Here is a 24,505-nt window from a genome sequence, read left to right as displayed (position 1 = left end):
ACCCCCATATATTATATTGTATTATATTATACAGTCACACCCATATATTATATTGTATTATATTATACAGTCACACCCATATATTATATTGTATTATATTATACAGTCACCCCCAAATATTATATTGTATTATATTATAGTCACCCCCAAATTTTATATTGTATTATATTATACAGTCACCCCCATATATTATACTGTATTATATTATAGTCACCCCCCTCATATATTATATTGTATTAAATTATACACTCACCCTCATATATTATATTGTATTATATTATACAGTCACCCTCATATATTATATTGTATTATATTATACAGTCACCCCCATATATTATACTGTATTATATTATACAGTCACCCCTATATTTTATATTGTATTATATTATACAGTCACCCCCATATATTGTATTATACAGTCACCCTCATATATTATATTGTATTAAATTATACACTCACCCTCATATATTATATTGTATTATATATTACAGTCACACCTATATATTATATTGTATTATATTATACAGTCACCCCCATATATTATATTGTATTATATAATAGTCACCCCCATATATTATACAGTCACCCCCATATATTATATTGTATTATATTATACAGTCACCCCCGTATATTATATTGTACTACATTATACAGTCACCCCCATATATTATATTGTATTATATTATACAGTCACCCCCATATATTATATTGTATTATATTATACAGTCACCCCCTATATATTATATTGTATTATATAGTCACCTCCATATATTATATTATATTATACAGTTGATGATTATGGCTTACAGCCAAGGAAAACCCCAAAAGTCATTATCTCAGAAAATTAGAATCATTAACTTAAAACATCTGGAAAGGCTTCCTAAGTGTGTAGAAAGGTCCCTTAGTCTGGTTCAGTAGGCGACACAATCATGGGGAAGTCTGCAGACGTGACAGATGTGCAGAAGCAGAGTAAGCTACAAAAGGTCATTGCTAAAGATATTCTATGTTTTTGAGCTGCACTTGTAGGTTGCCTGAGATGAGTTGCCGCAGTCTAGAACTAGGACAATTAATCCCACCCAAAACTGAATGCTCCAAGTACTGGCCCTAGAGATTTATTAATGCTGGTTTACCTAAAAGAGGGTTCACCAGCCAGATCGGGCAGTATCCCACAACCAGACCCACGCCTGATATCCAGCACATAGTACTAAATATCACCGCCAGTCTGTACCTGCCATCGTTCAATGACACTTTACTTTGTATTAGTTAGTGTCTTGGAAACAAGGAGCGGTATATTTACACACCGGGATTAAACCCAATGTGTATTTTATCCAAGGCTGATACGTGGATTTCTACCATGGATCTGCCGCAGATCTCCCCGAGGAGCAGCCCCAATGGCACCAATTCATCGCTTTTCTGTCTGGTGATGGGTTTTCTCCTTATGGCATAGACAAATGATTATAGTATATACAGTACGTGAATGTAATGGAAATCAGTTGAACTTGGATGTGGGATGATAATGGATTTGATAAAGATTTAGTCACAGAATCTTCATCTAAATCAGTAAATTCTCAACATCGGAACATTCCCTGAGGGTAAGTTCACACTGAGATTTTTGGTCAGGACTTTGTGTCCAGTTAAAAAAAACCAAAAACTGGTTTCGCTGCAGACACGGGCGCTCACTATTCACTTGAATGGGTTTGAAAACTGACTGCCGGGTTTCTGTTCCCTGTACAGTTTTTCAGGGCAGAAGACAGAAGCCCAGTAGAATTGCTTAAAGCGTGAATGGGCACAGATGTGAACCCGTCCTAACCTGCATTTAAGGCCAGGGCCCCATATGGTGTAAATGTCGCAGAATAAAAACACAGTGTTTTACAGTCTCTGCATTGTGGATGCCAGCGGCCTTAGCTTAAGATAGGTCTTTTCCAGAGTTTTGAACATCTTCTCTAACCATGTGAGTGCTCTGTGTTCTTGATCGGTTGCCAATAAATAACGTTGTGTAGTCCGGGAATTGTCAGAAACCTAGCCATGATGTCCTTATTGTGGTCAGGTTATCTTCTCATACATGTAGTGTCCTCCTGATAACCAGCCATGATGTCCTTATTGTGGTCGGGTTATCTTCTCATACATGTAGTGTCCCCTCCTGATAACCAGCCATGATGTCCTTATTGTGGTCGGGTTATCTTCTCATACATGTAGTGTCCTCCTGATAACCAGCCATGATGTCCTTATTGTGGTCAGGTTATCTTCTCATACATGTAGTGTCCACTCCTGATAACCAGCCATGATGTCCTTATTGTGGTCAGGTTATCTTCTCATACATGTAGTGTCCTCCTGATAACCAGCCATGATGTCCTTATTTTGGTCAGGTTATCTTCTCATACATGTAGTGTCCACTCCTGATAACCAGCCATGATGTCCTTATTGTGGTCAGGTTATCTTCTCATACATGTAGTGTCCTCCTGATAACCAGCCATGATGTCCTTATTGTGGTCAGGTTATCTTCTCATACATGTAGTGTCCCCTCCTGATAACCAGCCATGATGTCCTTATTGTGGTCGGGTTATCTTCTCATACATGTAGTGTCCTCCTGATAACCAGCCATGATGTCCTTATTGTGGTCGGGTTATCTTCTCATACATGTAGTGTCCTCCTGATAACCAGCCATGATGTCCTTATTGTGGTCGGGTTATCTTCTCATACATGTAGTGTCCTCTCCTGATAACCAGCCATGATGTCCTTATTGTGGTCGGGTTATCTTCTCATACATGTAGTGTCCTCCTGATAACCAGCCATGATGTCCTTATTGTGGTCAGGTTATCTTCTCATACATGTAGTGTCCTCCTGATAACCACCCATGATGTCCTTATTGTGGTCAGGTTATCTTCTCATACATGTAGTGTCCCCTCCTGATAACCAGCCATGATGTCCTTATTGTGGTCAGGTTATCTTCTCATACATGTAGTGTCCTCCTGATAACCAGCCATGATGTCCTTATTGTGGTCGGGTTATCTTCTCATACATGTAGTGTACTCCTGATAACCAGCCATGATGTCCTTATTGTGGTCAGGTTATCTTCTCATACATGTAGTGTCCTCCTGATAACCAGCCATGATGTCCTTATTGTGGTCAGGTTATCTTCTCATACATGTAGTGTCCCCTCCTGATAACCAGCCATGATGTCCTTATTGTATCCAGGTTATCTTCTCATACATGTAGTGTCCTGATAACCAGCCATGGTGTCCTTATTAAATATGGTTACATTTGTGGTGGATATCCCTTTAAGGGGGATTTAGAATACTGAAATATTACAATGGACAAGGAGAAGATGTTTTGGTATTGTTAGGTTGCCATCCATGGATGTGAACTGAAAATGTAAATGTTACTGCAGAAAATGCCAAGTACAAAGAGCGTATGTTGAAAGGTTAGTCTTAAAAATGAAAGGTTGTCAGTGCATGAGCAGGATGTAGTCAGCGGCACGGCTGCTCTGGATAACACACCTTTCCTTTTTCTGGCTGAAAAGTGGGAGCGAGTCAATAGATTGTATTTGCCAAATGACATAAAGCTCAGGAAAACGGTATTTTTGAAGTGAAAGATTATTCTGACTTCAAACTAGGACTCTTTGGTTCATAATACGTGAATGGTGCGAGCAGACACAACAAGATTATTCCTCGTAAGAGGATATTGGCAGGATTTCTCCACTGCACAGAGAACAGAATACACAGGAACACCCTGAGGACATAAACTCGGCAGGCAGGTGCGGGGAGACCTGTGGCTGATAGGATTCCTGCTCCAAACACAGGACACCTCCTGCACTGCACTAACATCTACCAGAGCTTCTCTAAACGGCCATTCATGTCTCCAGCCCTTTCTTCTCTGTAGTCCTTCAAAGCTAAACATCCATAACATATCCCAGAAATCTTCCTCCAAGTCTAAGACTCTGACTGAATAAGGAGGAAGCACCAGGGTCTGGTTCATGAAGGGTTAATTGTAAGAAATATATATATACAGGCATTTATCAACAGAAAAGTGGGAAATGTGTCATATAAGTCTGGACCAATGCAAAGTACGTCCAGAAAATACTGAAATTAATGTAACTAGAGGTAACATTATTATATTAATCCCATGGTGCTCTGTACATTATTATATTAATCCCATGGTGCTCTGTACATTATTATATTAATCCCATGGTGCTGTACATTATTATATTAATCCCATGGTGCTCTGTACATTATTATATTAATCCCATGGTGCTCTGTACATTATTATATTAATCCCATGGTGCTCTGTACATTATTATATTAATCCCATGGTGCTCTGTACATTATTATATTAATCCCATGGTGCTGTACATTATTATATTAATCCCATGGTGCTCTGTACATTATTATATTAATCCCATGGTGCTCTGTACATTATTATATTAATCCCATGGTGCTCTGTACATTATTATATTAATCCCATGGTGCTCTGTACATTATTATATTAATCCCATGGTGCTCTGTACATTATTATATTAATCCCATGGTGCTGTACATTATTATATTAATCCCATGGTGCTCTGTACATTATTATATTAATTCCATGGTGCTGTACATTATTATATTATCCCATGGTGCTCTGTACATTATTATATTAATCCCATGGTGCTGTACATTATTATATTATCCCATGGTGCTCTGTACATTATTATATTAATCCCATGGTGCTCTGTACATTATTATGTTAATTCCATGGTGCTGTACAATTTTATATTAATCCCATGGTGCTCTGTATATTATTATATTAATCTCATGGTGCTCTGTACATTATTATATTAATCCCATGGTGCTGTACATTATTATATTAATCCCATGGTGCTCTGTACATTATTATATTAATCCCATGGTGCTGTACATTATTATATTAATCCCATGGTGCTCTGTACATTATTATATTAATTCCATAGTGCTGTACATTATTATATTAATCCCATGGTGCTCTGTACATTATTATATTAATCCCATGGTGCTGTACATTATTATATTAATCCCATGGTGCTCTGTACATTATTATATTAATCCCATGGTGCTGTACATTATTATATTAATCCCATGGTGCTCTGTACATTATTATATTAATCCCATGGTGCTGTACATTATTATATTAATCCCATGGTGCTCTGTACATTATTATATTAATCCCATGGTGCTCTGTACATTATTATATTAATCCCATGGTGCTCTGTACATTATTATATTAATCCCATGGTGCTCTGTACATTATTATATTAATCCCATGGTGCTCTGTACATTATTATATTAATCCCATGGTGCTCTGTACATTATTATATTAATTCCATGGTGCTGTACATTATTATATTAATCCCATGGTGCTGTACATTATTATATTAATCCCATGGTGCTCTGTACATTATTATATTAATTCCATAGTGCTCTGTACATTACTATATTAATCCCATGGTGCTCTGTATATTATTATATTAATTGCATGGTGCTGTACATTATTAGGGCATTACCATTGTTCTCATCATACCTGGCATTACTGACAGGGCTGGGCAGTGTACATGGCTGTTATTGGAGGGAGACATGGAAGGATTTGGTGCTGGAAAGCATAAAGCTCTTTGGTGCAATGAGAGCAACGGTGACGCCCTTGTTGCTCCAAACTGCTCACTAGCATATCAGGAGCTAACACCTTAGCAATGGGGTCAGCGACCAAATCAGAAAACAGGGTTTTACTCATGTGTACCCCAGCTGACTGCTTATAACTCAGTAGGTAGTGTCCTGGTGACTCCCTTTAAGTCACAAGAGACTACATAAGGAACATTACCTTACTCTCAAATCTGTTTGTTCACACATTCACAGTCCGTGTGGGTTTTGACACAGAGAGAGACACGGCGAGCCGCGTCTCTCTCTGGTCAAAACCCGCCTGCTGTGACCATCGCGGTAGCGGCTTTCCCTTCCTTTGTCGGCTCAAATGAATGAGTTGACACAGGAGGGTGCTGCCGCTAGGCGGAAGCCGCAGCCCAGCGCGCCGCGGTTTCTACCTGAAGAGAGGACATGTCGCTTCTTTTCTCCGCTAGCAGCAGCCCGCCGCTAGTGGAAAAAAGAAGCCCGGCGGTCTGCATAGACCACCATTGTAAAGGGGTGGATTTTGAAGTGAAATCCGCTGACAAAAATCCGCCCCTTTGCACACGTGTGAATGAGCCCTTAGGTTGGAGTTGGGGGACCTTGTAGTGGGAGGGATCTACGTGTAGCCAGAATAGTAGCACCATTATAAAGTTGTGTCACATTTTATCAAACTGTGTCCAGAATATTCAACGTTGCAAGTAACAATATACGTTGTATACATGTCGTGTAGGATTCTGTCCTAGTAACTATATTACATTCAGTGGGTAAATACAGCAGGGTGGAGTAATGACTTCCCTGATCTCCTCCTCTCTGGCCATGTACAGGACCGCATACACATTACACTATCCAAACACAATGTTACAGGAAGATACAGTCCTCTCATAATACATTGGGAAAGAGCCAAAAATGGCGCCTTGAAATATGACTGAAATCTAACCTTTCCCTACATAGGCACCTTCACGGCGTGTATGAATGATGAGGAAATCTTAAAAAAAAAAAAATCCCACTGTGAAATTGAGATAAGATGAGAATTCTTGCTCCTTGCATTGTATGGCTGGCTGATAGATTGCTCATGTCCAGTCTTAAGAGGAAAATACGGTTACAAATAAAATCCTGGCAGACTACATCATCACATTTCATTCCGAGACTCCCCATGCACAAATATGAGGAACTTTAATTTACACACACTGTGCTGTGCCGTCTCCATAAATGTGTCTCTATAATAGCCGGATAGATCTCTTAAGGCATGGCCATGTCAGATAAAGCAGACATTGTGTGTCGCTTACATAAGATACATCCAGCTCATTCATTGCTCTCCGCAGGCCTCCGCTGCTCCCCCTGCTAATAAATTACATCACTCAATACATTTAGCATCCACTTTCTGGTTCATACCCTGATTCCAAGGTAGTGTTTTATTCAGAGATTCCGCGTAGACTTCAATTCCAATCTCGTTCTCTATGTGAACTAATTGTCTGTGAAAATAAAAAAAAAAAGACAAGAGAGAAATCTTAGTAAAGAGGGCAATCATCGGAAACAAGTCTGTTAATTTGTTTACGGCACTGCCTGATGGCTCTGCTTCACTCTCCCCCCTTTGTTAGCAGGCTCAGCGTTTCGCCTGGACATATTCAATTTGCTGACTCAACTGTGGCCACGATGGCTCCAAAAAGGTGGGTCGGCCCCGTCCAGCTGGGAGGTGAAGTGATGGACATGGCCCTCTTTGTGTCCTTGTGTGTATGGCAGCATTTCACAGACAGACAGTATCACTTTGACATGGCTAATGAACAGAGACGTCTTCAAGAAATGTACAAGTAGCACAATACACCCTGACGTGTGCCCCACTTACACAAGAACTTCTGGATATGTTTGTCTGAGGTCACTCGTCCATGTTCAAATATGGGGGAGAAAAACAAGGTGCTACTGTGTATACTATATATAAATCAAATCAAATCAAATCAATATATATAATATACTAGCTGGTACCCGCGACTTCGTCTGCGGTGATTGTAGTAGTGGGTATATACAGGCGCGGGTAAGGTTTTCGTACTGTGGGGATAAGGTATGGGATATGAAATGTAACTTTGTATCTTGTTTTTGCTGTAATTCAGACAATACGTGAGACTTTTGTGTTGCAGTTACTTTGTATTTGAGCTGCTATATATACGGTGTTGTGAGAAACTTTACATAGTGACTTTGGGACAGAAGTATTTGAAGTTAACCCTTTCCCGCCGATGGCATTTTTGGATTTTCGTTTTTCACTCTCCTCCTTCTAAACCCCATAACTTTTTTATTTCTCCGCTCCCAGAGCCATATGAGGTCTTAGTTTTTGCGGGACAAATTATTCTTCATGATGCCACCATTATTTATTCTATATAATGTACTGGGAAGCAGGGAAAAAATTCAGAATGGGGTGGATTTGAAGAAAAAATGCATTTCTGCGACTTTCTTAGGGGCTTTGGTTTTACGGCGTTCACTGTGCAACCAAAATGACATGTCCCCTGTATTCTGTTTCGTTACGATTCTGGGGATACCAAATTTATAGGGTTTTATTTACATTTTGACCCCTTAAAAAAAATCCAAAACCGTGTTTAAAATTTTTTTTTTTTTTGAAAAGTCGCCATATTCCGACAGGCGTAACTTTTTTATACGTGCGTGTACGGGGATGCATAGGGCGTCTTTTTTTGCGTGACCGGGTGTACTTTGTAGTTCTACCATTTTCGGGAAATGTTATTGCTTTGATCACTTTTTATTCAAATTTTTATCAGAATCAAAACAGTGAAAAAACAGCGGTTTGGCACTTTTGACGATTTTTCCCGCTACGGCGTTTACCGAACAGGAAAAATATTTGTATAACTTTGTAGAGCGGGCGATTTCAGACGCGGGGATACCTAACTTGTATGTGTTTCACAGTTTTTAAGTACTTTTATATGTGTTCTAGGGAAAAGGGGGCGATTTGAATTTTTAATCCTTTTTATTTATTTTTTTATATTTTTTTTTACTTTTATTTTTTTTTTTTGCATTTATTAGACGGCCTAGGGGTATTGACATGGGTGGGGGGTGTCGCGGATTGTCAGAGCGGTGGAGGTCGGCAAACATGGCTGCTCCGGAGCGTTAAAGAGAGCCTCCTGGAGTATCATTAAGGTGAGGGGCAAAGTGGTAAAGTATATGTATATGTGATTGTGTGGGGTTGCTGACCTCTGCTGTAGAGGGCAATATGAATTTTGTGGCTTGCTATGGTCCAAAGTGTGTGAGATTGCAGAGATGGTGGTGTGAGTTTGGGGTTTGTGGGGGTCCTGGCACAAACGTATGTGCGCTATTGTGACGAAAAGTAGTCTATTGCGCAATCGGGTGTATTAACTATGTTTGTGGAAAATTTCAGCCGAAATGGTGGAGCGGTTTTTCCGTGATTGAGGAACAAACATCCGAACATGCAAACATCCAAACACACAAACCCACAAACTTTCACATTTATAATATTAATAGGATATAATGTATGTGTGTGTGTGCGTATACATATATAATAATGTATAAGCGTGTGTGTGTGTGTGTATATATATATATATATGTAGTATAAGTGTGTGTGTATATAGATATAATGTATAAGTGTATATATATATATATATATATATATATATATATATATATATATATATATACACACACACACACCTACACACAGACAAAAAAAACCAACACACCCAGAACTAAGCGTTGAATTGCTGCGGAGCTCAGCAGAGTTACAGGTGGGGTCGGAGTAGGCGCTGGGTCTTGCCACAAGAGGGCTTGAAAGTATTTCCCCTGCTGCTCTGAATAAAGCTCTCAGGCTACTTTTGGGTAGAGTGCTGACTGCTGGACTTACCTTTACAACACACTCAAAGACATTTTGTCCAGTAGAAGATCATTGTATTGAGGGGGGCAGGATGGTCAACAGAAACACCACATAGTTATTTATTTGGCTTATAGCGCCATCCTATGGTGCAGCACTTTTCAGACATTGATGAAGGAAACTGGAGTACCCTAAAGAAACCCAAGCACACACTGAGAGGACATACAAACACCATGCAGTGTTGCCCTTGGCTGGATTTGAACCTTGGACTCCAGCGCAGCAAGGTATCATTACTAGCCACTGAGCCACCATGCTGCCCCTTGGCCCACAGACTAGGCGGGTGGCATTGTGACCTAGCTCGTAGGAGATGTTGGAAGCAGTGAGGGTGCACATGTGGTCAACAGTAGAGACGTCTGTTTCATCTGCCCACAAGCAGCCGCCATAGTCTCATTGTCCGCCATCCAGACTGGTGTCACCTGCTCTCTTTCGGAACAGACAGCGGTCAGGTTTGAGTATGGCGGCCTTGTGGCGAGCGCTTCATTTCTGCCTTTACTGTGAAGTGATGCACTGCCAAAACTGCTGGTGTGATGATCCGGGGAGCCAATGTAGCCTGCGGTCAGTCACCCCTAGTGGAGCGAATACAGTCCAAAGATACAGAGTACTGAAGGAAACCCCTTCCACCACAAACTCCTTGGCCGTATACAATGTGTACTATTACGTTACAGTTATTTACATTTAATGGACGACTTCAGGGTGATAGTTGTCACTCCGTGTAAATTCTTATGATCATATTTTACCCATCAATTAATCTGAACACTATAGAAAGACAGCGCTTGTACCTAAAAAGTCACGTATCACTGCCAAATGCAAAGCAGAACGGTTCTCCATCCCCGCGTTACTGTGTCGGAGGACGGCAGGCGTTACTCATTGCTGTATTCAGAATATGCACACTGGCTTGGCCAAGCTGACATATGTGGAGGAAATCTGATTTCTGCCAAAGAGCCGTAACTCATTATTTCGCCTGCTCCCAAAGGTTAATGTGCACTGAGTGCATGCTTAGCGATACAAAGGCAAGGATCCATGTTTATGCAGAGCAGTTAATTGGAGCATTTGGATGAGAAGAGATTATGAAAACATGGCAGACAGGAGCCATATTGAGCATGTCAGACTGCTGATTTATTAATGCATTTAATCTACTACCCATATAGTCTAATAGAGCAACCCAAACGCTGCGCTTGTCAGTGCAATGTGTTACCTTTACCCCTGGACAGATTGGGGCAGATTTATTAAGTCTTGCCTGCTACTTATCTGGTACACAAGGCTTAAAAAGAGTTGCAAACATTTTTGGTGTTACAAAAATTTCTGACCTTTTTCTGTTACGTTTTTGGACATTTGCTTCAAGCTGGTGTAGATTTTACTGATACTACAACCCCTGGCAAAAATTTTGGAATCAGCAGTCCCCGAGGAGGTTCCTTCAGTTGTTTAATTGTGTTGATAAAAATCAGATCACAGCCATGGAAAAAAATTAAAGGCATTTCATATGGAAACTTTCTGGCTTTAAGAAACACTAAAAGAAATCCAGAAATATAATTGTGGTCGCCGGTAACAGTGAGATTTATAGAAGAAGCCCCGGGAATAAATGATGGAATCACTCAATTCTGAGGAAAAAATGATGGAATCATGAAAAACAAACAAAATAACGCTCCAACACATCACTAGGACTTTGCTGCACCACCTCTGGCTTTTACAACTGCTCGCAGTTTCTGAGGTAATGACTTCATGAGTGATACACAGGAATCTACAAAGATGGGATTTACACACAGAAAAGCTAAAAGAAAGCCGAAACAGAAAAAAACAAGGCTACAATGGGCCAAGGAACGACAATCGTGGACTGTGGATGAAAGTCAGTGATGAATCTGGAATCTGCACTGGGCAAGGTGATGATGCTGGAACTTTTGTTTGGTCCTTCCAATGAGATTTATGCAGACGACTGTCTGAAGAAAACCTGCAAATGTCCACAGTCATTGATGATATGGGGCTGCATGTCAGGTAACGGCACTGGGGAGTTGGTTGTCAGTAAATCTTCAATAAATTCACAGGTTTACATTGACATTTTGGACACTTTTCTTATCCCATCTATGGAAAGGAAGTTTGGAGATGATGAAATCATTTTTCACGATGATAATGCATGGTGCCATAAAGCAAAAACTGTGAAACATTCCTTGAAGAAAGACACATAAGGTCAATGTCATGGCCTGCAAACAGTACAGATCTCAATCCAATTGAAAATCTGTGGTGGAAGTTAAAGAAAATGGTCCATGACAAGGCTCCAACCTGCAAAGCGGATCTGGCAACAGCAATGAGAGAAGGCCAGAGCCAGACTGATGAAGAGTCCTGTGTATCACTCATGAAGTCGCTGCCTCAGAGACTGCAAGCAGTTATAAAAGCCAGAGGTGGTGCAGCAAAGTCCTAGTGAGGTGTTGGAGTCTTATTTTGTTTGTTTTTCATGATTCCATCATTTATTCCCTGCGCTTGTTCTATAAATCTCACTGTTACCGGCGACCACAATTATTTTTCTGGATTTCTTTTAGTGTTTCTTAAAGCCAGAGAGTTTCCATATGAAATGCCTTTAGTTTTTTACCATGGCTGTGAGCTGCTTTTTTTCTACAAAATTGAACAAGTCAAGAAACATCCTCAGAGACTGGTGATTCCAAAATTTTTGCCAGGGGTTGTAATTTATTAGTTTGTAGGACTCACTATACGTAGGAGTGTGGGAGGAAACCCGCACAAACACGGGGAGATCATACAAACTACATGTAGCTGTTGTCCTTGGTGGGATTCAAACCTGTGACTTCAATGCTGCAAAACAACAATACTAACCACTGTCTGGAGGGTAAAGGCTCACAACAGGTTAAGAAAATAGATGAAACCCTCATGTCAGTAATCCCCTACCTATCCAGTCGCACTTCTGGCCAGATTTCCCGCTGGTCTCCTGATCCCAGTTGGCCTTACATGTTGTACTATCGTCGATTTGACTGGTTGATTTCAGCCATTTGGCCAATGATCGGCTATAAAAATACCACAAGTGGCTTTTCACAGATCTAGTATTGTTTGCCATAAATAGTTCAGCTACGTTGCAAATTATTGGCTCTCAAGGCATAAAAAATTGGACATTTGCGATGACTGATGGCTTACTAAGCTATTGGTTATAAAAACTCTTAAATTGCCTTTAGACGCCATCATTAATACTAATTATATATAATGAATCAGCTGTAGGCATGAGTGAGGCTGGCCATACACATTACATGGCAGATGAGTGACAGCTATGTAACCTCCCTTCATACACATGTATATAGAGCTTGGCACAGTGTACAGTATATGTGATCTTCAGTTGCTGTCTGACACCTCTGGTGCTCATATATCTCCCTTTAGAACAAAGGTGTCGGGCATGTTAAAATCCAACAGATTTGGGAGAGTCAGGAGGCCCCATACACATTAGATGGTCAGCCTGTCCTGCCATAATAGACAGGTCGTCACTGGTTAATGTTACAGCCACTTTAGATTGTTATCCCAGGTAGTGACCTCCTTAGTAACAGCAACATGACCTAGGGGGACATTACCACAGCTGAGGGTTTGCTTCAGTTGCTTTTCGGACAATGTGCATTATAACAACATTCCCTTGACCTGTTCTCTCCCAGAATAAGATTCAGAGCCATCAAACCAGACCTGCAGCTTTCCTGCCGTCACTCTCACATCTGCAGATCATGTGCTTCACTTTTTAACACCTAGAAACTGGTGATTCACGAGGACACGGCAGCGATTCACGTTCTCCTGGATTCCATCCGACCTACCTTACTGCAGGCCTCACTCGTATGTTATAATCATCTTGGCCTGAGCAATTCTCTATAAGCGACCTGCAGGATAGTTATAGGAACACTGAACCTAAAAGATAAGGGTGAGTAGGAACCATAGCGGTCCTCATTGTTTATTAGAATTCTGCAGCAAGTGCTGCAGGGAACACAGGGGACGATCACTCGCTGATCTGCTCCACCTCTGACCTGAGACAAGCTGAAAGGCCGGGGCTTACCCAATGGGGGAGGCTTTAATGTAGCGTCACTGGAGGTGGACTGCTGCTCCAGCCAGTCATCTTACAGAGGACCTTTCACCACCACCTACAAATCCAGATCTTTACATCATTTAATAGGGCTGCTCCACTGATTCTGGCACAGTTGGAATTTCCTCTCTATCCCCCACCATTCCTGAGCAATCAATGCTGTTAGTTTTGGTGCCTGATATGCTATTGACTCTCTGTACTGTCAGGTGGGCGGGGTCAGGCAGGAGCAGGCAAAGGGGTGTGATTCTGAGCTCTGACACTGGCTGCCTCTCATTGGAGCTCTGAATCAACACGCCCCCTGCCTGACACCTCCCACATGACATTACAGAGCTTACATAGCACTTCAGGCACCAAAACTACCTGCACTTCTCACTGGAATCAGTGGAGTGGCGACTATTAACAGATGCTAAGAATTTGGTGGAGGTGGTGAAAGATCTTCTTTAAAGCTAGACATAGGACAGTACGGAGGAGGAGAGTGAACAAGACTGATCTCTTTGCACATGTAGAAAAGATCTCTTTCTTTATTTCTCAGTTTGAACTTTAATATAAGACCAAAATGGGATCAAAGGAAAGACGAAGATGAACGGAGATTTTTCTTAAAACAAATGTTTGCACATTTCAACCAAAAGAGAATGAATTACCCTGAAAATCCCGATCAAAACTGGCTGAATTACTTTATAAAGGAGGAAGCCTATGTACATACGTATAGTATTGTATTCACTACAAACACAAGGACACAGCAGAGACTATACTGTACACTGGGACTCCGGAGCTTGTTTTGAGCTTCAGTTATTGGGTATACCACAAGAACCTAACATAATGTACTAATAACAGGTTTATATAATGTATCACTGGGTTTATATACCCTACTACTAATATTATCAGCTGCTTATAGTATATGGTGTAACGATTTTATTATACAATGGAAGGAGTAATTATCTCTATAGCTGGATGACAACTATGCAAATAATAACAAGTATAAGCATATATACAGTGTATATATATATATATATATATATATATATATATATATATATATAGTAAGCGGATGGCTGGTCAGGTAATGGAGGGGGTGTACATCTCACCCAGACTACTCAGGTGGGTGAGATCAGAAAACTCCAGAAAGTTCAAAGATCTGTTTATTGGGCTGGATTTTTTAGGAACGGCAGGTAGGATTGGTAGTGGGAACTGTCACTCCACCTCCCTCCAGTCCACACTTTGCGCTTGTTCCGGCAGCGACTCAGCTGCAGAGAGTCTCCTCGTCAAGGAGGCTTAACAAGTTGCTCCAGAGGCAGACTGGGGGCAGAGCTTGGCTGGAAGAGCTGACAGAGAGGTCATATTTTTGGAGCTGTGTCCTGACTGATTCTCTGGCTTTTGATTTCTGTCATTCTAGGTGAGGTCACCTATTCTCAGGGCCAGTTTTAGACAAAATGGGGCCCTGGGCAAACTTAAAAATGGGGCCCCACTTGTATATACAACATAGTCACATTCTGTTAATTCAATGTGCTGGTACTTACAGGGGTGGTCTTAATGCCTTTTAAATGGTTGTTTGTAAACTTGTAAGGTTTTTTTGCCTAGGCAAACTAGTTGCTTGTGAACCTTATCTTTAACCCCTTCCCGCCGATGGCATTTTTTGATTTTCGTTTTTGACTCCCCTCCTTCTAAACCCCATAACTTTTTTATTTCTCCGCTCCCAGAGTCATATGAGGTCTTAATTTTTGTGGGACAATTTTTTCTTCATGATGCCACCATTAATTATTCTATATAATGTACTGGGAAGCAGGAAAAAAATTCAGAATGGGGTGGATTTGAAGAAAAAATGCATTTCTGCGACTTTCTTACGGGCTTTGGTTTTACGGCGTTCACTGTGCAGCCAAAATGACCTGTCCCCTATATTCTGTGTTTCGGTACGGTTCCAGGGATACCAAATTTATATGGTTTTATTTACATTTTGACCCCTAAAAAAAATTCCAAAACGGTGTTAAAAATTTTTTTTTCTAAAAGTCGCCATATTCCGACGGCCGTAACTTTTTTATACATAGGTGTACGGGGATGCATAGGGCGTCTTTTTTTGCGGGGCCGGGTGTACTTTTTAGTTCTACCATTTTCGGGAAATGTTATTGCTTTGACTTTACTTTTTATTCAAATTTTTATCAGAATTAAAACAGTGAAAAAACGGCGGTTTGGCACTTTTGACTATTTTTCCTGCTACGGCGTTTACCGAACAGGAAAAATATTTTTATAGATTTGTAGAGCGGGCGATTTTGGACGCGGGGATACCTAACATGTATATGTTTCACAGTTTTTAACTACTTTTATATTTGTTCTAGGGAAAGGGGGGTGATTTGAACTTTTAATACTTTTTATATTTTTTTATATTTTTTTTTACTTTTTTTTTTTTTTTTGCATTTATTAGACCCCCTAGGGGTGTTGAACCCCAGGGGGTCTGATCACTAATGCAATGCATTACAATGCTAATGCATTGCAATGCATTGCAAAAAAGCATCATCTCTTTTGCAGGCTGTATACACCAGCCTGCAAAAGAGAGAATTTGCAGACCGGCTGGGAGCCTTTAACAAGGCTCCCGGCTGTCACTGCAACATGACGTCGGCCCTGGAGCATGCTCCAGGAGCCGGCGATCCTTGCCAAAATGGCGGCGCCCATGCGCCGCCGGGAAAATGGCGCCTCCGGCGCCTTTGACAGCAGCGCCGGAGGCATTAGAGCCGGTTGTCTACTGCTTAAAGCAGTAGACACCCGGCGGCTATGACGGCCGCCCGGCTCCCGGGCGGTCGCCATAGTTACAGACCCGACACGCGCCGTACTATTACGGCGCATGTCGGGAAGGGGTTAAAGATCAGGTGCAAAAGTAACAAGGCACATATCCTTCCCTATACACTAAAAAATATCCAATAGGACCGCTATACCAGGACTAAATACTATCACATCACCTGTTGACCGCTATTTTCCATACTGAAAAAAAAAGCCTCCCATTGAATTCAATGGGTTCTGCTAGCGGAAAATTCTACTAGTGGAAAAAAAAGCTAGCAGAACCTATTGAATTCAATGGGAGGCTTTTTTTTCAGTGTGGAAAATTCTGCGCCAAATAAAGTGCCATTTTCCTCCGTGTGAATGGAACTAAGGGCCCGTTCACCCGGGCACAGAGGGGGCGGATTATGGTGCGGAATCCACGTCATAATCCGCCCCTTAACAATGGTGGTCTATGGAGACCGCTCGAGCTGTCCTTTCTTCAGATGGATTCCGCGGCTCAATGAGCCGCGTCGTCCACCTCGCGGCAGCAACTTCCGGAGTCGACCCATTCATTTGAGCCTACTCCGGAGGGAAAGGCCGCGACTGTCGGAAGCCACGACAGTCGTGGCAGGCGGATTTTGGCCCAAGAGTGATGCGGCACTGTGTCACTCTCGGTGCTAAACTCCACCCTTTCGCTCCCCATGTGAATGAGGCCTAAGACCTGCTCTTCTGAAAGTGGAGAGATATTGCTGCTGAAATGAATGGCACCAATATCTCCAGCACAGGAGCACATACCGTGAAGGCTGGCAGTGAATTCAGTCTTTCTAGTGGTATATAATACCGCCCATCTCTGAGGACATGAAAGCTCTAGGTATAGGAGAGCTATAGGACAGGTATAGGACAGCTATAGGACAGGTATAGGACAGCTATAGGACACATATAGGACAGCTATAGGACAGCTATAGGACACATATAGGACAGCTATAGGACACATATAGGACAGCTATAGGACACATATAGGACAGCTATAGGACACATATAGGACACATATAGGACAGTTATAGGACAGCTATAGGACACATACAGTCCTATGAAAAAGTTTGGGCACCCCTATTAATCTTAATCATTTTTAGTTCTAAATATTTTGGTATTTGCAACAGCCATTTCAGTTTGATATATCTAATAACTGATGGACACAGTAATATTTCAGGATTGAAATGAGGTTTATTGTACTAACAGAAAATGCGCAATATGCATTAAACCAAAATTTGACCGGTGCAAAAGTATGGGCACCTTAACAGAAAAGTGACATTAATATTTAGTACATCCTCCTTTTGCAAAGATAACAGCCTCTAGTCGCTTCCTGTAGCTTTTAATCAGTTCCTGGATCCTGGATAAAGGTATTTTGGACAAACAATTCAAGTTCAGTTAAGTTAGATGGTCGCCGAGCATGGACAGCCCGCTTCAAATCATCCCACAGATGTTCAATGATATTCAGGTCTGGGGACTGGGATGGCCATTCCAGAACATTGTAATTGTTCCTCTGCATGAATGCCTGAGGCGATTTGGAGCGGTGTTTTGGATCATTGTCTTGCTGAAATATCCATCCCCGGCGTAACTTCAACTTCGTCACTGATTCCTGAACATTATTCTCAAGAATCTGCTGATACTGAGTGGAATCCATGCGACCCTCAACTTTAACAAGATTCCCGATGCCGGCATTGGCCACACAGCCCCAAAGCATGATGGAACCTCCACCAAATCTTACAGTGGGTAGCATGTGTTTTTCTTGGAATGCTGTTTCTTTTTGGACGCCATGCATAACGCCTTTTTTTATAACCAAACAACTCAATTTTTGTTTCCAAAATGAAGCTGCCTTGTCCAAATGTGCTTTTTCAGATCTCAGGCAACTCTATTTGTGGCGTACGTGCAGAAACGGCTTCTTTCTCATCACTCTCCCATACAGCTTCTATTTGTGCAAAGTGCGCTGTATAGTTGACCGATGCACAGTGACACCATCTGCAGCAAGATGATGCTGCAGCTCTTTGGAGGTGTCTGTGGATTGTCCTTGACTCTTCTCACCATTCTTCTTCTCTGCCTTTCTGATATTTTTCTTGGCCTGCCACTTCTGGGCTTAACAAGAACTGTCCCTGTGGTCTTCCATTTCCTTACTATGTTCCTCACAGTGGAAACTGACAGGTTAAATCTCTGAGACAACGTTTTGTATCCTTCCCCTGAACAACTATGTTGAACAATCTTTGTTTTCAGATCATTTGAGAGTTGTTTTGAGTAGCCCATGATGCCACTCTTCAGAGGAGATTCAAATAGTAGAACAACTTGCAATTGGCCACCTTAAATACCTTTTCTCATGATTGGATACACCTGGCTATGAAGTTCAAAGCTCACTGAGGTTACAAAACCAATTTTGTGCTTCAGTAAGTCAGTAAAAAGTAGTTAGGAGTATTCAAATCAATAAAATGATAAGGGTGCCCATACTTTTGCACCGGTCAAATTTTGGTTTAATGCATATTGCGCATTTTCTGTTAGTACAATAAACCTCATTTCAATCCTGAAATATTACTGTGTCCATCAGTTATTAGATATATCAAACTGAAATGGCTGCTGCAAACACCAAAATATTTAGAACTAAAAATGATTAAGATTAATAGGGGTGCCCAAACTTTTTCATAGGACTGTATAGGACAGCTATAGGACAAATATAGGACAGGTATAGGACAGCTATAGGACCTGCTCCATAATTTGCAGTGCTTCAATTTGGCCCGGACACACGGCTGCAAAAACAACGACCGTGTGTACGGAACCATTGAAATATAATATAATAGGCTATAATCTTATCCACAATTGAGGATAAAAGGTCTGGTCATGTGCATTAGTTTAATAACTCCATGGGGATCATAGTACTAGCAGTTAACCCCATCATGTCCCTCACATTAACCCCTTGTGTGCCTCATATAAAAGTTACTCATATGTGAGAGACATGGAGGTAATAATAAATATCTTCATTATTAGTACCCCCTTGCGTCTCACACATCAGTATCCCTTATATGAGGCACACAGGGGTTAATGTAAGGGACATGATGGGGTTAACTGCTATTAATATGAGGCACATGGAGTTACTGATACTAAATTAATAACCCCAAATGCCTGACATTAATAGGCATACAGTAGTAACCCAGCATGTACCTGTAATATTTTATTCTCACACTGCTGACCTCTCCTCTGCTCCTTCTCCTCTGTGTACTATGCAGACGGCAGGAGCTCGGCAGGGTCCATCTTCTGTACAGCGATAAGCCCCGCCTCAATCAACACCTTCAGCTCCTGCGCTGGCTGCTATGTAATTAGCCGATGCAGCTACACAGTGTCCTTGCGACATATACTTTGACTATATTAATAGGGAAAGTATTTCATCGCCAGGGGGCCCCTGCAATTGCCCAGTTTGCCCCCCCAACGCCGGCCCTGCCTATTCTATGTTTAGTTAGAGCCTAGCCGGACAGGGAGTTATTTTTGTAGTGTTTCCTTTTGTTGCTGCATTGCCTTTTTGAGTGAAAATAAACTCTGCCTTTGTTTTGGACTAAAGAATCTGGACTTTTGTGTCTATGTCACCCCACCTTGCAACCCCAGACCCAGAATATATATATATATATATATATATATATATATATAATCTACGCAACATAAAGCAATCACAGGCCATTTTACAATATCCTGTTGATTAAAATCTGAATAAAACCGATATTTCTTTGCATATTGAATGCTCTGCTAATCCTGCAGTATAATACATGTCTATGGGTGAATGATCAGGGCTCAGAGAAACATTACACAAATAAATACATTCTATGCAATGAATTGGGTTATTACCCTTTTCATTTTGTGTATCTAGTTGAATGAGTCTACAGCACCCAGCATGGGATGGCCTATAGGGGGCACTCCGGACCTCGAGATTCCAGAGCAGAAGCCTCGTTACAATACACTCTTATTACTACGAATCCTAAGAAACTGCTGAAATTTACCTCGTCCCTATCCCGTTGTGGACAAGAGATATAACAGCAACTATACACTTCATTTGCTTTCTTTCTCTGATGGCATTTTTTATGCCTTTTTAAGTTTTTTCCTTTCATAGAATTTTTATTTTTTAGGTCAAATACAATTATTTGGAGTAAATACAGTCAGTTTAGATCAGTCTTTCTCAAAGTGGGCGATAACGCCCCCTTGTGGGCGCTGGAGGCCTATAGGGGGGCAGTAAAGGGCACAGAGAAGATTGGGGGGCGTTGAAGCGGTTTAGGGGGGCGATGGCTAATTTAAAGGGGTGGTATCATAACAATGATTCTATCTATATTGCTTGTTAATGTGGATTTAAGACTTTTCCTAAATACACTGCTTTATCAAAACTGCTTTGTTTGTCCACTATCTTACTTTATTCACTTCATTCTGGACACTAGCACCCGGCCCCCTGCTCATTGCTGAGGGAGCCACATGACGTAGCTCCCTGCCATGTGGGGGGAGAGAGGGGGGGTTGAGTGCATACCTCCCAACCATCCCGATTTCCGCGGGACAGTCACGATTTGGGTGACATGTCCCACGGTTCTGGTTAGAGGGAGGTATGTCCCGATTTCAACTCAGATCTGCGTCCAGAGGATGCAGATCTGAGTTGAACACATTTGCGGCTGAAGCAAGGAGCTGACACAGGTCAGCTCCTCGCTTCAGCCGCATATGTGTTAGCGAGAGAGGCGCGCAGAGAGCGGAGGAGAAGGTAAGTTTAATGTGGAGGTGGAACGTGAAACTGGGGGCAGATGAAGGAGAGGACGGCATGACACTGGGGACAGAGATGGAGAGGACGGCATGACACTGGGGGCAGAGATGGAGAGGACGGCATGACACTGGGGACAGAGATGGAGAGGACGGCATGACACTGGGGGCAGAGATGGAGAGGACGGCATGACACTGGGGCAGAGATGGAGAGGACGGCATGACACTGGGGGCAGATGAAGGAGAGGACGGCATGACACTGGGAGCAGATGAAGGAGAGGACGGCATGACACTGGGGGCAGAGATGTGGGGACATGAATCTGGGGGCAGAGATGGAAGGGGGACATAAAACTGGGGGCAGATGAAGGGTGTATTTGAAACTGGGGGAGAGATAGAGGGGGGGACATATAATTTACGGGTGACTGTAGGAGGATTATACTGTGTGCGGGCACACGATAAATTAACAAGTGGGCGGAGTCAACACAAAAGTGGGTGGGGCTAAATTTTACGCGCGCCACACATTTTGTCCTTCTTTCAGTTCTTCAAAAGTTGGGAGGTATGTCAGTGTACGGAGCCAGCCTGTGTCTGCACCACACATACACATCACATACACATCACCTAGCTCCCTGCTGTGAGATGGGGGGGGGGTGTGTGTGGAATAAGTACTGCTTTCTTATATAAAGCAGTCTAAATCCTACTGGGCTAAAGGACCTGGTCTCTCTGTTCACTAGGATAAAGCTTTATTATATAGAGCAGGCTGCTAGTGGGCAGAGGAGCCAGGTCCTTTAGGAAACTCCGTACAAGGTAAATCCAAGTCTACAGGACCTTTTGATGACATCACAGGCCCTTCAGTCATCCCATAGGATCACTGGGGGGGCGCTAGAAAATAATTAATTCTCGAAGTGGGCGGTAGACAAAATAAGTTTGAGAACCTCTGGTTTAGATTGATATCTATCAGACTGTGCTGCAATACCTACACCCACCGCTACAATTGTACACTAAATAACCCCTTTAAGCTTTGGGGGACTTCAAGGAGTCATTGTTATTTTAAGTGTTGTATCTGCGACACTTTAAGGGGTATTTAGGGTCTTTGATGCTAATGTTCTATTGTTGGTTGAGACTATTTAATTCCAATTTCAACTCAAATAGTCTAAACGTGGGTGTGGTTAGGGCAATGGTGGGGCCACTAGCCATATGGCATAAATGAAGGTAAACTCTGGGCTAGCAAGGAGCTGGCGTGGATTTGTACCTAGGTGCAAGGACCGTGGGAAGTGCAAGGACCGTGGGAAGTGCAAGGACCCTGGGAAGTGCAAGGACCCTGGGATGTGCAAGGACCCTGAGAAGTGCAAAAACCCTGAGATGTGCAAGGACCCTGGGATGTGCAAGGACCCTGGGATGTGCAAGGACCCTGGGATGTGCAAGGTCCCTGGGATGTGCAAGGACCCTGAGATGTGCAAGGACCCTGGGATGCGCAAGGTCCCTGGGATGTGCAAGGGCACTGAGATGTGCAAGGACCCAGGGATGTGCAAGGACCCTGAGATGTGCAAGGGCCCTGGGATGTGCAAGGGCCCTGGGATGTGCAAGGACTCAGGGATGTGCAAGGACCCAGGGATGTGCAAGGGCCCTGAGATGTGCAAGGGCCCTGGGATGTGCAAGGACCCAGGGATGTGCAAGGGCCCTGGGATGTGCAAGGGCCCTGAGATGTGCAAGGACCCTGGATGTGCAAGGACCCTGAGATGTGCAAGGACCCTGAGATGTGCAAGGGCCCTGGGATGTGCAAGGACCCTGGAATGTGCAAGGACCCTGGGATGTGCAAGGACCCTGGAATGTGCAATAAGTCAGGAGAGGGGGACAGTCAATACATTGAAAACATAATAAAAAAACAAACATAAAAACAAAAACTAAAATAAAGACAGGGAAATGGCAATGAACAGGTTAAATACTATGATACAGGAAATTTCTTTCAAGCAATCTTCATATCTTGAGACACCAAGGCCTTCCTTAGAGATGCCACATGTCCTGTTTGTGTGCCAAGTTAAAATGCACTCAAAGACTTTGAGATGAGTAAACAAGGTCATTCTGGGATGGGCCAAGTTACATTAAGGTAACAGAATTGTCAAGGCTCCCTGTCAGCAAAGAGTTTGTTTTGGCGCAAGGAACCTCCAGCTCTACATAAGACGTTGGATGAAGTCTGTATGTCAGACGCCTCTTTTGTCCTCGGTATCTTAAGTAAAGGGATATTGGCGTATATTTGTCTAAGCGGATACCTAACTGCACTGGTTGTATTGTGCAAATAATAAAGCAATATAATATTCGTGTTAAAGATCCTAAACTTATTGAACTAAACGGTAGCAAAGGAACCTGAGCCTTTGTGTAGGTGCAACTAAGTAATATGAAGAAAGCCGAGGTAAAGTCGTATTCTCAACATTTGTGGCTTATCCCTGACCCAAGCCCTAGCTCCTAAACCTCATCCACCCCTCCATTATGTGCTTTTTGTCTTCCTTATATGTTCTCTTGCTTTTGTGTTGCCCTTTACCTTCTTTAGGGCAATAAGAAGACGACCTGGTTTTATAGGTGAACACAAGGCAGCCATGGTATCATTGACAGGTTACATAAGTGCCATAGGCTACCGTAGGTTCCTCAGGATCCTCCAGTGTTGATCCCCAAAATTCCTGGAGCACAAGTTTTGCATTTTTGTCCTGGAAAATGACAGAGAGCAAAGTAGAAACTTCTGGAAATTATACTCAAAGTGATCTGTTGGGCTCCATTGGTGGCCATCACTTAAAGGGAATCTGTCATGTCTATTTGGGACACTTCACCACCCACAAGTCCTTATAGACCAGTGGTTTAGTGTCCCAAATATCATATTCCTAACACTGTCAGTGGCTGCTATGATAAAACCAAACCTTTATACTTATGTATACTGATAAGTGTCCTGATGCTTGTCCACGTGTTCACTAAGCCGGTGCACCATGACTTTCTTGTGAGGGTGCCTGAGGTCCGGATATGTGAGCTTCACTGAACAACTGAGCAGGTGCTGGGAGAAGAGAAGTCAGGTAAGTATAAAGGTTTTTTCTTAAATTGCAAGCACCAAGAAGGTGAGCAGTAACGTTGAACAGTACAGCACCGGGTCATAAGGACCTGCGGGTGGTTTAGTGCTCCAAAAAGACTTGACAGGTTGCCTTTAATAGCTGACCTTAGCACCCATTCTGTTACCTGGTCTTTTGATGCTGAAAGGCCTCTGAGTGGTGACCCAAGGGATTTGACAAGGTGTCTCTGTGGCTTGTACTGGAGGCAGCGTAGTGGGAATGAGGGGCATTGTAATCAGAGGGATAACTCGAAGCTCCTGGACCACAATGCAAAATCTGTAACAACCTTATGTCATTCAGACTAGTGGTACATGTTATGTGTCGGGGGACCTTTGGT

At 42.3% G+C, this 24,505-nt stretch overlaps 2 protein-coding genes across 2 annotated transcripts in view; one reads left to right on the top strand and one right to left on the bottom strand.

Annotated features, from left to right (window-relative positions):
- The window catches only part of OTX1 (orthodenticle homeobox 1), a 388,453-nt gene that overhangs the window by 47,306 nt on the left and 316,642 nt on the right, over positions 1–24,505 (top strand). The window lies entirely within an intron of this gene.
- WDPCP (WD repeat containing planar cell polarity effector) overlaps positions 1–24,505 on the bottom strand; it is a 224,595-nt gene that overhangs the window by 10,003 nt on the left and 190,087 nt on the right. Inside the window, exon 16 of the mRNA XM_075266977.1 lies at positions 7,020–7,099. Within this exon, the coding sequence (XP_075123078.1) occupies positions 7,020–7,099 (80 nt within the window). The remainder of the gene's footprint in view (positions 1–7,019; positions 7,100–24,505) is intronic.

Source organism: Leptodactylus fuscus, chromosome 3, assembly GCF_031893055.1.
Source record: "Leptodactylus fuscus isolate aLepFus1 chromosome 3, aLepFus1.hap2, whole genome shotgun sequence".
Taxonomy (NCBI): Eukaryota; Metazoa; Chordata; class Amphibia; order Anura; family Leptodactylidae; genus Leptodactylus; species Leptodactylus fuscus.
Note: the sequence above shows the minus strand (reverse complement) of the source record. Positions and strands in the feature narration are given on the sequence as shown.